At 37.1% G+C, this 12,943-nt stretch overlaps 1 protein-coding gene across 2 annotated transcripts in view; it reads right to left on the bottom strand.

The window, feature by feature from the left end:
• Nucleotides 1–114: 114 nt before the first annotated feature.
• MAP3K2 (mitogen-activated protein kinase kinase kinase 2) overlaps nt 115–12,943 on the bottom strand; it is a 48,826-nt gene continuing 35,997 nt past the window's right edge. For both annotated transcript variants that reach the window (XM_036386633.2, XM_036386634.2), the window contains exons 13-17: nt 12,337–12,485; nt 11,174–11,305; nt 9,876–10,005; nt 8,617–8,794; nt 115–6,956 (exon numbers count right to left, since the gene is read on the bottom strand). In XM_036386633.2, the coding sequence (XP_036242526.1) occupies nt 6,731–6,956; nt 8,617–8,794; nt 9,876–10,005; nt 11,174–11,305; nt 12,337–12,485 (815 nt within the window). In that variant the 3' untranslated portion in view covers nt 115–6,730. The remainder of the gene's footprint in view (nt 6,957–8,616; nt 8,795–9,875; nt 10,006–11,173; nt 11,306–12,336; nt 12,486–12,943) is intronic.

The raw sequence follows: 12,943 nt of genomic DNA, 5'->3' as shown, positions 1-12,943 counted from the left end.
CTTGCGGAAAGCGCACCGTAAATAACAATGAAAAAGTCAACACGGAATTGAAATACGACAGTGACATCGCGTAGTGTTCTAAAGTACAGAATTCTTAAAAGAGAAATCACACTGTTGTCCCTACAGAGTGTTTTAATATATTTCTAAGTACAATTCGTGTCTGATTTTGGAAATACAAATACATTTCGAATGGTTAAAAACAAAAATTAAAAAAATATTTTGAACATCAGCCAGCTGAAAATATATTTATCTAGTAAATCATCTCTCAAAGCTTTTATATATTTAATTATTCTAACTAAACATAGTACCCTTAAAAAACAAGTTCATAAAAATGTAGAAATGAAATTGTGGAATAAGATTACTGGGATATATACACACACACATTCAATGCATACACAGAATTACAAGGCGGGGTTGGTTGGTTATTTTTAAGTTTGGAAGGTTGTTAGACAATGGAACTAGCAAGCAATGCCCAACTCCTGAGTTCCTCAACCATGAAAACCATAACCTAATTTTTAAATTGTTTTTATCTCTTTTTTATACACAAGATATTCCATGTAAAGCAGCAACAGCAGTGCAGTTACTGGCAGCAACATCTCAAAAGTAATAAAAAACCCCATACATCCAGACAGTAGTACATTGCACACACACATGATTCTCATACACCCATCGACAATTGGTCAGAGTATTAAATCAGTGTACAAATTAAATATTTCCAAAAATGTGCAAAAAAGTCAACGTTGATAGAAAAAAACACCTTTGTGTACATACATTACAAACTGTGCCCAGCATTCAACTGAGAGTAAAAACATTTACAGTGAGAAACCGATAGATTAAATAGAGAATTTAATGGCTACATAAAAATGTACATTAGATCAAGAGTAAATTTACAAATTTTTATTCATAGCTTCATGAAAACTAAAAGCCTACGTTCCAATTAATCTAAGTCTCCTCCACATATTTACAGTGATACTCCATTATACAACCCCTGTGAGGTCTGAGATGACAGACACTATGCTTTAATAAACCATTCCAATTTTAGGGTGACACCACCTTCTTTTACTGGTATTAACAAGAAACAAACACCAGGGAACTGACAATCTAATGACTGTTCAGAAAAGAAAATGCAATCCTTGTTTTTATATCCACATTTTATAAACCTCTGGGGAAAAAGGATTATCTAGTTTTCAGGTAAAAAGCACAAAAAAGCTCTGATGTATTTCCTATGACTATCCACTCATGAGCTGGAGTATCCTTTTCCTTATTTCTCAAAAGAAGACCCTGACCTCCAATCCATACCTGTGGACTCAACATAAGGGCTGAACCATGAGATACAATTTTTATGCCGTTTAATCCAGGTCTTCTCCCTTTCAAATAAGTTTCTGAAAACTGAACCCTAGCCAAGGTGTGACTGCTCTGAAACATGAGAAATATCATTTCCTCCACCCCATTGATCTCTCCACTCTGTATACAAATATATTGCTAGAGGAAACCCAAGGATTGCACCAGCAAACTGGGAGCTGCAGCATCCTGGGTTCAAGTGATGGGCTCCCTGGTCTAAAGCTGAACACATTACTCAGGAGCTATCATAGGCTACCACCTATGCAGGACTTAAGCTTTGCCAGCTAGAAAGAAAAATAAATGGTGTGGGCCAAGTGGGGGATATCAAGTGAGAAAGGAGCTCCTTTGTTTCTGATCACAGATTTTGATTCAGAAACCCTGGCTTGATAGCAAACCTGTCTGACCCCTCAGTGCACATTAGTGGCTCCTCCTGAAGGCAGCACCCACATCCAAGTACCTGTGGGTGACATCTGGCTGTCACATAAAGAGGACTGACCGCTTCCCACAGCTTTGGAACATTCTCACTATGGTGTACAAAACAGATCAGGTCACAATTTTATCTTCACGGTGTTCCTGACATGTCCCAAGGCTCAAACCCAGCTACAGAAGTCACCAGGTTTTAGTCACCAAGCTTATGCAGTAATTTTAGAATGACAACAGTAAGATTAAATTAGAAAGAGCTTTTAAAAGGAAAACTCTTCATTTTAATACAAGCATGAGTTTTGCATATCAAACAGCAACTATAAACACCCACATGTCTGAAATATGGGCAGTGTCTATCACTTTTTACTAGTACCTGCTTTACTCAGTCAGCAACAGCTTACTGGTGGATACACACTATTTATAAGAGACATGAAACATCACTTTTGGCTATATGTATATGGGATAGAAAAGCTTTGGTAATTGTATGTGATTCTACACTGCAGACTTGTCATTGCCACAAGACAGCAAGTTACCAGCAGGAAGAAATGACACTGGCGGCAATACTTTCGCTTTTCCAGAAACACCATAGAAACTTACATTCAAGCACACACATTATACTTCTCTATATGCGTGACACGGTCTTTCAAGATTAAAAAAGTAAGAAATTGGTTATAAATAACTGTAGATCTGACCAATTTTCTCAAGTCTCTGAAGCTGCAGTTAGACATAGCTCTATGCTGTCCAAAAGAATGGCTTGCTGTACTGCACTGTACCTACGGGTGCTACGAGGCTTTCAGTCACGACAACAGCAGGGTTAGGACTATCCAAAAAGCACAGGAAAGAAATCTGTTTGTTTGCTTGGACAGATCAAATTCCTGTGCACTGAAAGAAAACAGCTTTTAATACAGTACCACACGTACAAATATACCAACTTTGCTTTCAAGCCCAGTAAGAAACTCTGCTGCAGAGTCTGGTACTCAGAGCCAGGAAGCCAAATCCTGACAATCCAGTTACTTCTGTGCATGCAGACAAATCCTCTTTCTGGCCTGTACACTGGTGTACAATATCCAGAATGCAAATACAAAACGTGTATTAGCACAGGAAGCCAAAAATCACTTTCAAGTTCTGAATTTGAATGTCTGCTGCAGACTGTAACTCCAGCACACTTTTTAATGCAGTTAGGCAAGCTCTGCTTTGGGCACTTTGAAAAAACCCATTCTCTAAGACTGTTTTGGTGACATGGAATTGTATGACATATTTCAATATGGTGTTCTAACATGAACCAAATTAAGGCATACAGAGAAAAAGGCACTAGCTAAAAAAAAACCCCAAACTGTTCATTTTATTTTACTGAAAGGACTATTTAGCTACAAATCAAATTGGAAATCAAGTCAGATGTTTTAATACTATATTTAAACTGTCAAGAAAAGAAGACTGTAGAGTGAACTATGCAATTATTAGATCCATAGGTTTATGAGTTCTTCCACGGATATTCCCCAAATAAAAAATAAGCAACTTTCTCTAACACAACACAACTGAAACCTTGAGTCATGCTCTAACAGGGCTGTTAGTTACACCATTAAAACCATAACACAGAAGTAGCTTTTGTCACTTAATATGTGCAACAGACAGAATACTAAAAATCATTAGATAAGTAAGACTTTTGAAAATACACATACTCACCATGAATTTCAACCCTTATTTTTTGGGAGTACAGCTTCATCATGGTGTTTATAGAAAAGCAAACCATCCCTGCAGCAGTATTGCTTTCACTGGATATTTTTTAAAATTGGACTCAATAATTAAGACCAATTCATGATTCTAAAATGCTGGTGGCTTTTTAAGTGGGATACAAGAAGTTGTGAGTAGGGATCTTGGCTTTGCAATCCTCCTCCAATGGAGTTTAAAGCTTGAAATTCCATGCAACCTCACAAATTCTAGAATGGGGGTCATTCACCATCACCCCAGGAGTCCCTGTAAGTGTTTAACAAACCCTGTATATAGGTTGTTTTACTACATTACCCCACTAGGGGTAAGTAACAGCCAACCTCTTGGTAAAAGTCTGATTTAGCTTCATAATTAGTTCTAGCTCAAAATTTTTGTGTTAATAACCATCTGATTTACTCTAAGTTATTTAAGTCAATAGAGAAATTATCCTTAGGGTGAAAAAAACTAGCTCAAGCCTAATCTTGGTTAAATTTATAAAATTTTACTAGAATCACTCAAACTGGAAAATGTCAACTTCATTTAAGAAGCACAGTCTTTACATTGGCAGCTTTCTGACATGCTAAAGACATGATGAAAAATGCATTCTGAAAGTTGCTTTTTTTCCTGGCTCCAAAATGCTGACCGTTGTCATGACTGAATGCCATTTTTTTAGAAAAGGCACAAAAGCAGCAAACTTGATTGTTCAGTAATTAAAAATCACAACAAAGAAGTGATATTGCAATATACATGATCCAGCACTGTCTCACAGAAAGGTCATATTATAAGAAAACTAGATTCTGAAAATTTTCAAGCTTCAGAGAGTGCAGTTTCTCTTTAGAATAGTATATTTAAATGTTATGAATGCTACAGATAAACCTGGTTACATTTTCCCTTTAACGTCCTTTTTTGGTAATATAAAATTTCCTTACCTTTTCAGGAATCACTGACCACTATGGATTTTTATATACATTTTCACCTTGGTTTTGGTACCTTATTAGTCTGAAATTCATCATTTCAATTACATGATCTTGAAAATTACCTACATAAACTATTAGGTTCTACATTGAACTTCCCATTCCTACTGTCACTAAAATTTGCTTATAAAGCAAAGGTCCCTTACAGCAGAGTACATACCAATTCTTCTTAAAGGCTGCTTCATAGCTTTTATCTAGTGACAGAGAAACAAAAAAACAGTCAGTACAAGCTGCCTTTCCTTTCAGCCTTTTACACTCTTCCTGGTATGACTAGTTCCTCCTGTGCTCAGGAAACCTTGCACAGTTGTGTACCCTGACCAAGAAAATTTTAAATTGGGTAAAATACTCACAAAAGCTGAAGAAATCACCACTCTCAGTCTCTGGAGAGATGGCCACAAAAAGGTCATTTTTACTCCACTACAGGTAAAGTGATTAGGATAGATCCATACTCCTGCTTATGCTCTGGTAAAACATATGGAATTCAGCAGAATAAATTCAGAAATCTCCTATGTAAGTGACTGTGGGAATGGGTAAGCTTATTGTTCCATCTCCATGCATTTTGTAAACCTGACAGTCCTCCAAAGATGCAGAACAGGCGGAGCCTTGTCAGATTGGACAAGGGTAACAGTACCAGCCTGGTCTGCCTTTAAAAAACAACAAAAGCAAGTAATGAATCATCCAAAACAGTAAACATAATTTCAGTTCTGTTGTCCAATAGTTTATTTCCAAATGCCCCTTTAAATTATCTATGTTCTGTTCTTCTACAAAAATATGAGAGTCTTATTTTTCTGTTGTGAAAAGACAGTTATTCACTACACCTGATCAGTACCTGGGCTTCTCAGCTGAGAAGCAATATTTCAGATTTTTAATTCTTTTATTATGCTCTTTCAGAAATAGAAAAAGTAATTAACGTACACTTTATGACAGCTGGAAATCTGACAAACACCAATCTGGATTATCAGGCTGGAATATTCACACACATGTTATTTAATTGCTGGCTCTCTCTGCACTTTTGGCCTGTTCTTTGTACAATTTTCTGTGCTGTGCCTCCTTCTTCATAGGATTCATCAGTGCAACCTTATTAAAAATATAACTGGAATCTTAGCTTTCTCAGTGACTCTTTCCTGATGTTAAGAGATGTTTGACTTTATTTCAGGAATTTTCAATGCATCCTAGATGATTGACCTGCATTACTAAACCAATTTTTTTAGTGCAGAATGGGAAGAATTTTATATTATTCAGGCACTTGATGTTGACATACATTCCATCCTAGCGCCTCTCAACAGCTTTGCAAACATTTCTTATAGCTCATTCCGAATCCAGTAACTCATATACTGCACAAGGATTAGTCATTCCCTTTCCCCTGCAGCCATTTGTGGGACTGTGGAGGAGAACTGACCCTCAATATCAGTATTCTTTATCAGCTAAGATAACTGTCTCCCTCAAAGCTTATGCAACAGAGGTTCTCTTTGGCAGATAGAGCAGGAGGCATTCTCCTAACTATTTACATCCAATAGCTGACCCTCGTCTAGCATGGAAAATTTCCCCTTTGCAGTATAGTAGTTTCTAGGAGTCTGGGCCCATAATCTGTTTACCTGTAATTATTTTCATATTAAGATAATACAATAATTCTACACCAAAACCTTTAACTAGTACATCAGTTTTGAGCTCGTTTTTGTTATTTTCTTTTGGTCACATAGAAGTACCAGCTAGACATGCTGCTGCACAAAGAGTTCCAAGTTCTTCCAGCTTCATCAATTAACTCTCAGAACCACATGTTCCTGCTTAAACTGTACATTCCAGAAACTGATTAAATGCTAAAATACAGTAAGAACTTAGAACTCTCTGCTTCAAGTACCTACAATATAGATAAGAATCACATAGAAGTAACCTTCTTGTCCTTTAGCTGCATGTCTATTTTTCCCTGCACCCTGAGTCAGTCAGCGGTGTCAGAAAAAGTCACACAGTTCCTGACTGTCCAAGCATTTGTAATTTTTTTTTCCTCTTTAAATAAGGAACAAATATGTACTAAAGTGCTTTATCTACATCAACCACATCAGTACATTATAGAAACAAAAAGTTCTAGTCCTGGTGGGAGGGGGGGAAGAGAAGATTCTCATTTTAGATACAAATTTTAGATTGTTTACAATCTAAGTGAAACAAAGATTCAAGAGAATATTCTCTCTCTTGTCTTTTTTCGCCTTTTTCTTTGTAAAAAATAAAAAATAAAAGTGCAGTCAAATAGAAAATAAATGCAGTAGATGCAGGCTGAGTTGAGGCAGGTGTTAGTGATAGTGTGCAAATGTGTGTCTTAGCAGTTCATCTGCAAACGGTCGCAGCTTGGCCTCGATAAAAATCCGTTTCAAGAAATCCCGAGCGTGGTCGGAGACGTGAGGAGGGAGCTGGGGGTTGGTTGGCTGAGTGGCAATTTTAAAGATGGCAGCCATGGCTTCAAACTCTGCCCACGGGGGCTTCTCAGTGAGCATTTCTACCACTGTGCAACCTACACTCCTGAAACAGAGGCAGAAGTGAAACAGCAGGTTACAACAGAGTCATGGCCTCCCAGGAAAACAGGAAATGGCAGAGAGGGACTAAAATATCACAAATAAGCAGGATCCACATAATACTACAGAGTAACTTCAGCATGAAATAGGCATTGGAAAAAAACAGCATGTACTACTATACCTTTACCTTAGAGTTCCACAAATGTCTCCATTTCATTACTTCCCTGGGTTGAAAGCTACTACCTCAGTGAAGGGATAATTACATATTTATCCAGGCAATATAACTGTCATAGGGCACTGCCAGCACCCAGTGCTCAGCAGGCCATGCACTCAGCATTGCACTTGGAAGCTTTCCTGCTCCTTGAGGCTGAACAGAAATGCAAAGCATCAGGAAAGCTCCATGCATGCCATGTGTGGTGCCAGCTCATTAGAAATACACAAGTTACCACCAGTGAATCGTGTGAAACATAATATGGCAGTTGAAGAACAAAAGCCCTACTTTCAAGGTATCTTCTCTTTTAGTTAAAGATACTAAAAATATACTTAGATGGACAAACCAAATTTTAAGTTCCTAAACAATCTTTGTTCAGGAACAATGTTTAAAGAATTTAGGAAGGTAGTTCCAGAAGTCCTTAAAGATCAACATCTTCCAATAACAAGTGAACAATACTGCAAAATGGATAGGCTGGAATAATTTTCCAATTCTTCGAAAGTTTGAATGTTTTTCAAGATGCTTGCAAGAAGTTTTGTGCTTAAACAGAGGTACATTGCACAATAAGGATTAACTGACTGACAACTGTCTAACTTTGGTATTTTTTCTTAAGTTTTCACCAAAAAATACACAATAACCTTCGTACCAATACTTGAAATTTGAACAAGTGAACTGCTTGATATTATAAGGTTGACCTATTTTTCACTTATAGAGTAATCACTAAATAATCTGAAGTAGCCTAAATTCATTTCCCTGAGGTAAAAAGTATTGCCATTGCTTGGATACAACGTAGTTCCTTTTTAAACACACAGCGTTACTACTCCAGCCTGTCTGCTGCTGCCAGCCCATTACTGTGTATTCACAGATCACCTGCAGTGCAAGGGGTCTCATTGCCAAAGTCATCTGTCCACTGGGCTGGAGCCATGTTAGACTGTGCATATACAATGTTTCACTAACCTTCACTTTTGCAAATTACCTTTCCCTCTTAGTTCTTATGTATTTAATAACAAAAACCAAATTATTTTTTTATACTCCCTTTTAAATCTGGCAAATTCACTCTTAAGTGTTCAATTTTTAGAGGAGTAGCATTTTATTTTCTGCCTTGCATCAAAGGTATTTTGGTGTTGAAGTTTCATTACAACACACTGACTGAACTGATGTTTCAAAGCTTCACATATTGCTTTCAGTCAGTACCTCTCCAGAACTAACAAACAGTTTGGTAATCTTAACTTCATGCAAGGTCTTATGATGTCTAAACTGATGGGCTGAGAAACTGCCATGTGAAAAATTAAATTTCAGGGTTAAGACTCTCCAAATATGACTGTCAGTGTTCACATTTGCCACCTTCTTCAGCTTAAATCCCAGGATGAAACACTGCAGCAGCTTCAGATAACCAACACCTACTCCCTATTGAAAATGAAATGACACTTTTCAGTGGAGAGGGGGTTTAACATACCAGATGTCTGCTTTTCTGCCGTACCCTTCTCCACTAATAACTTCGGGACTCATCCAGTAGGGAGTTCCTGTGACAGACTTCATTCCCGTACCAGACAGACAGATGGTCTGCAGCCGTTTGCTGGCACCAAAGTCACCAAGCTTCACATTGCCTGCCGAGTCCCGCAGAATATTTGCTCCTGGAGGGAAGGGAACACAGCATTACCTTCATAAAAGACTCAAGGTTTTGGTGTGGGAAACAGTAAAAGAAGTTTGGATACAGTGGTACAATTCAACATCAACCTAGGATTTTAACCCAGCGAATTTACTTTCTCTGCTCATTCTTACTAGTCTGTTCTGGAGTTCAGAAAATAATGAATTGCTCACACTGGTTTGCATCCCAGGCCTTTTCCAGGAAGGGGCAGTCCCTTTGTAAAGCCCTCCTGACAAAATAAGGAATGTGCTACACATGGGAAATTAAAAGAAATGGTGAAACAATTCCCACACAACTGAAAATGTCTCCCACACTATCGTAAAGCAAAACCTCAAACTGTGTTACAGATTTATTCAAAACAGTTATCTGCACAAGATGTACAAATTGACTGTGATATCTCAACCTGCTTTGGAACAAAACACTGTTGATACAAAGAACAATAGAAAAAATGGTAAAAATATTAGGGAATACAACAGCATTGTGTTCAACACACCTATTCTGCACATCACCATCTTCCTACATACTCACACCTTGCTTATGCAACACTTGCAAGTCACCTGCACCTGTCTGCAAAAAGTAGATGTTACACCAGGCTTCCTAGCAGTAAAATGGAAGAAGTCTGATCAGGCAAGTCACCTCTGCTGGTCACTTCTTGTACCAGTGAAGTGCTGGTTAATTTCTATATAATTGATGAAAAAAAACTCTGTAAATTTAAACTTTTAAGTCATGACACTTTCCTCTGCACAGTCTATTTCTAATGACATCATCCTCCAATATATTTAAAGCTATTAATAGTAAAATAAAATCAAAGGAATTTATCCTGCTTGTTTTGCAGATGAAGACTAAAGAAACATTGCCAGAACTGTGCTAGAACATCCCAAAGTTGCTTATTTTTCCCTCCCAGGTTACAACAGCGACAAGACTAAAAGATGGAAAGCAATCACACTGATTTTAAGTCAGTATTAGTATTTTGGTATTTCAAACTTAATTGCATTTTAGTGCTTCACATAAGATTGGACAAGGATCAGTAATAAAGAGCACTGAACTGTGCACAGAACTCTCATTACCTTTAATATCTCGATGGACAATCATATTACTGTGCAAATAGTGAACTCCTTCCAGAATCTGCCGTGTGTATTTACGAGTCACGTTCTCTGTGAGCGCTCCGTATGATTTCAACTGGTCTTTGATGGAACCCTATGGCACAGAAGCATAAAGCACTAACACTTCTAGAATTCAACTGAAATTCAATTACATTATGCCTGAAATGTAGACGTTTAAAATTACAATTCTTCTTGATTTAACCTTAAAACTTGCAAGCAGCTGAATAGTTCCAGTACAATGTACAGAAAGAGAACAGCCCCCTAAACAGCTTCCTAAAGTTTTTGATGGGTGACACTCAGGATGAACATAACACATGCCCTTTGGGTTAGCTTATACTCAGAAAAAAACATTGTCAAGAAAAAAACCACCATGTCCTATAGGGTGGTAAAAAATAATAGGTAAGCAAATCTTAGCTTAAAATAAGATTAAATCAAAACTTCTTCAAAAATAGTTTTACAACTATTTTTGTATAACCTCTCTTTGTCACATGGAGTTACAAACTGCTAAGATTACTTCTGTCACTTCTCCAAATGTCAGAAGAATTCAAGACATGCCACAAAGCAAGACCCAGAACTCAAAAAAATGAAGAAGCAAAAGAAAACCCCACCACCACTTAGAAACCAAGGCCCAGACACTGCTTTTCCCCTCTGGAGTCTCATAGTAAGTAGACTGCTGTAACTATTCAGAAATACAGAGATACTCCAGAAATACAGAGCCTCTGTTTTTATAGGAGCACATTTTGTTTAGTTCTGCTGACCCCACTTTGGTGAGAAAATGAAAATCTACAGTTTTCTGACCTTATAATATTTCCTAACAAAGAAGAAGAACAGCAGTTCAGCATGTACTAGGGGCCACACAAGAAGCAAGCACCAAGATTATTTTCTGTATGCACTTATTCTCACCCCCATCTCAGCTACTCTTTGTTTTCCAGAAATACTTGAAATGTGGCAAAACAAAACAATAAAATTCAGGGAGATTTAAGAATTTACTAATGATAATATTGCCTTTCCAAAGACATTGCCAGGCACCACTTATGCAAAAACCAAACACAAAGAGCTTTTGTACAAACCACTGTAATTCTGAGAACCCAAGCAAACAATGGAGAAGACAGGAGGTTGCAAGCACTTGTCAGTACCCATCTTTGGTGGTTTTAATTTGGACAGTTTGAAATATCTGTGTGCACTTATGCAAAGCTGAATGGTTGGGTGCTCATCACACTGCACACTATGGATGGCTGAAGTGGATGAGCTCTCTTGCTCACCCCAGGCATGTACTCCATGAATATTGAGAGTGTCCTTTCAGGTGGATCTCTCAAGAAGCCGTAATATTGAACAATTCTTTCATGCAGCAGATTTTTCAGCAACTGAATCTCACACTCAAGTGCATTTACTTCCTGAAAGGACAAAACAGGACAGATTAACCATGCTTGATGTAGTAAAACTAAGATTTTGGATTTGAGTTTTTTCAAGCAGAGCAGTGTGTACATATTAAAGTGTAATGCAAACTAAGTAACAAAATACTCCTACAGCTAATGTAAAGTTTTTGCATTTTATGACAACAAAATATCAATGTTAAACTGAGGTAATTAAAACCAAGCAAAATTATGTCTTTTCTATACATTGTCTTTGGGATGGTTTAGCTAGTTTTTCATTGTTTCTCTTTTCTTAAAGTTATGCTTGTTTCAGAGCACAGCAGATATCAGTATGTTCATGAGGTCAGTGATCATTATGCAACATGTCATACGCCTCCACTTGGGTAAAAAAACAACTAACAAAACACAGAAAACCACCCCACATTTTAATCTTTGTGGTGGAATACATAGCATTAATCCTTAACTTTTCCAGGATAATAAACTATACTTTAAAAATGCCTTTGAGTAGCACTTGATATTGTAATAATGAAATGCAGCAAAGGAAAACACTAACAGCTGGTGCTTTCTCTGCAGCCATCCAAAACACTATAAATTTTGCAAACAGGAAGTAGTAAGAATCTCAAACTGTCTTCATACCAAACTAAATTTCTTTTTGGCAATTTGTTTTCAGGAACACTTATATTAGTACAGCTTCTTCTGCTTATAAATGTAACTTCTTCCAATTCCTGTTAGTATAACTAATTATCTATTTCAGAGCATGCTTCATAATAGATTGTTTGATTTTAGAGACTGAGGCAGCACCAAATCAAATTATGCATCTTCACAGCATAAGGATCTGTCTGAAAATTAAAATGTGATGTAATATTAAAATCAGGTAAGCAGACTAATTATCTTTGGTACAAACAAACAGAATTCCTAACAAGGACATGGTTTCCTAACACAACATGGTTTAAAACATGTTCATCCTGTTGAAAGAAAAGAATGCGAGCCTGGTCTAGAACACACCACTTCAGCAGGAGCCTTTTCCAAGGTCTCTCTTTGGTATCACTTACCTTGCTGGTTTCTGGGCTATCGGGATCAAACTGAACTTGTTTAACAGCCAGTTCTCTTCCAGTGTCAGCATCATAACACAGATACACTCTGCCAAAGGCACCTTGACCCAGCAGTTTACCAAGTCTCCAGTTAGTTGGAGCTCGTGGTGCTGAAAATATAAGTATGTTTTGGTTTTCAAATGAGCTTGTTATTCAGCTGATCGAGAAAAACTGGAATACACAGAAAATAATTTTTTAAAAGACTACTCTTTCAACAACAGAGACTGTGCGTCCTAAACTTCACCATCTAAATTACCAAGATCAATAAAACTCCCTGTAAGATGGAAAACATGAGCTACCTAAATTTATTCACAAAATAAGTTGTGGTAGAACTAGACATACTTAAAACAACTAGCAATAGCTAATTTGAAAAACAGAAAAAGAATGTTAAAGAATCAGCTTTCTTTTTTAAAAAAGAGAGGCATAATTACAAGGTATGAGCTACTGAAATCATCACAAAGTATATTTGCTCCTGAAATTCTACCACAAGTATGAAGCAGTACCACTAAAAATTTACAGTTTAACTGAAAACATGACCAAGATCTGCAAAAATAAATAGTAACTGCAA

The sequence above is a fragment of the Molothrus ater genome, chromosome 7, assembly GCF_012460135.2.
Source record: "Molothrus ater isolate BHLD 08-10-18 breed brown headed cowbird chromosome 7, BPBGC_Mater_1.1, whole genome shotgun sequence".
Taxonomy (NCBI): Eukaryota; Metazoa; Chordata; class Aves; order Passeriformes; family Icteridae; genus Molothrus; species Molothrus ater.
Note: the sequence above shows the minus strand (reverse complement) of the source record. Positions and strands in the feature narration are given on the sequence as shown.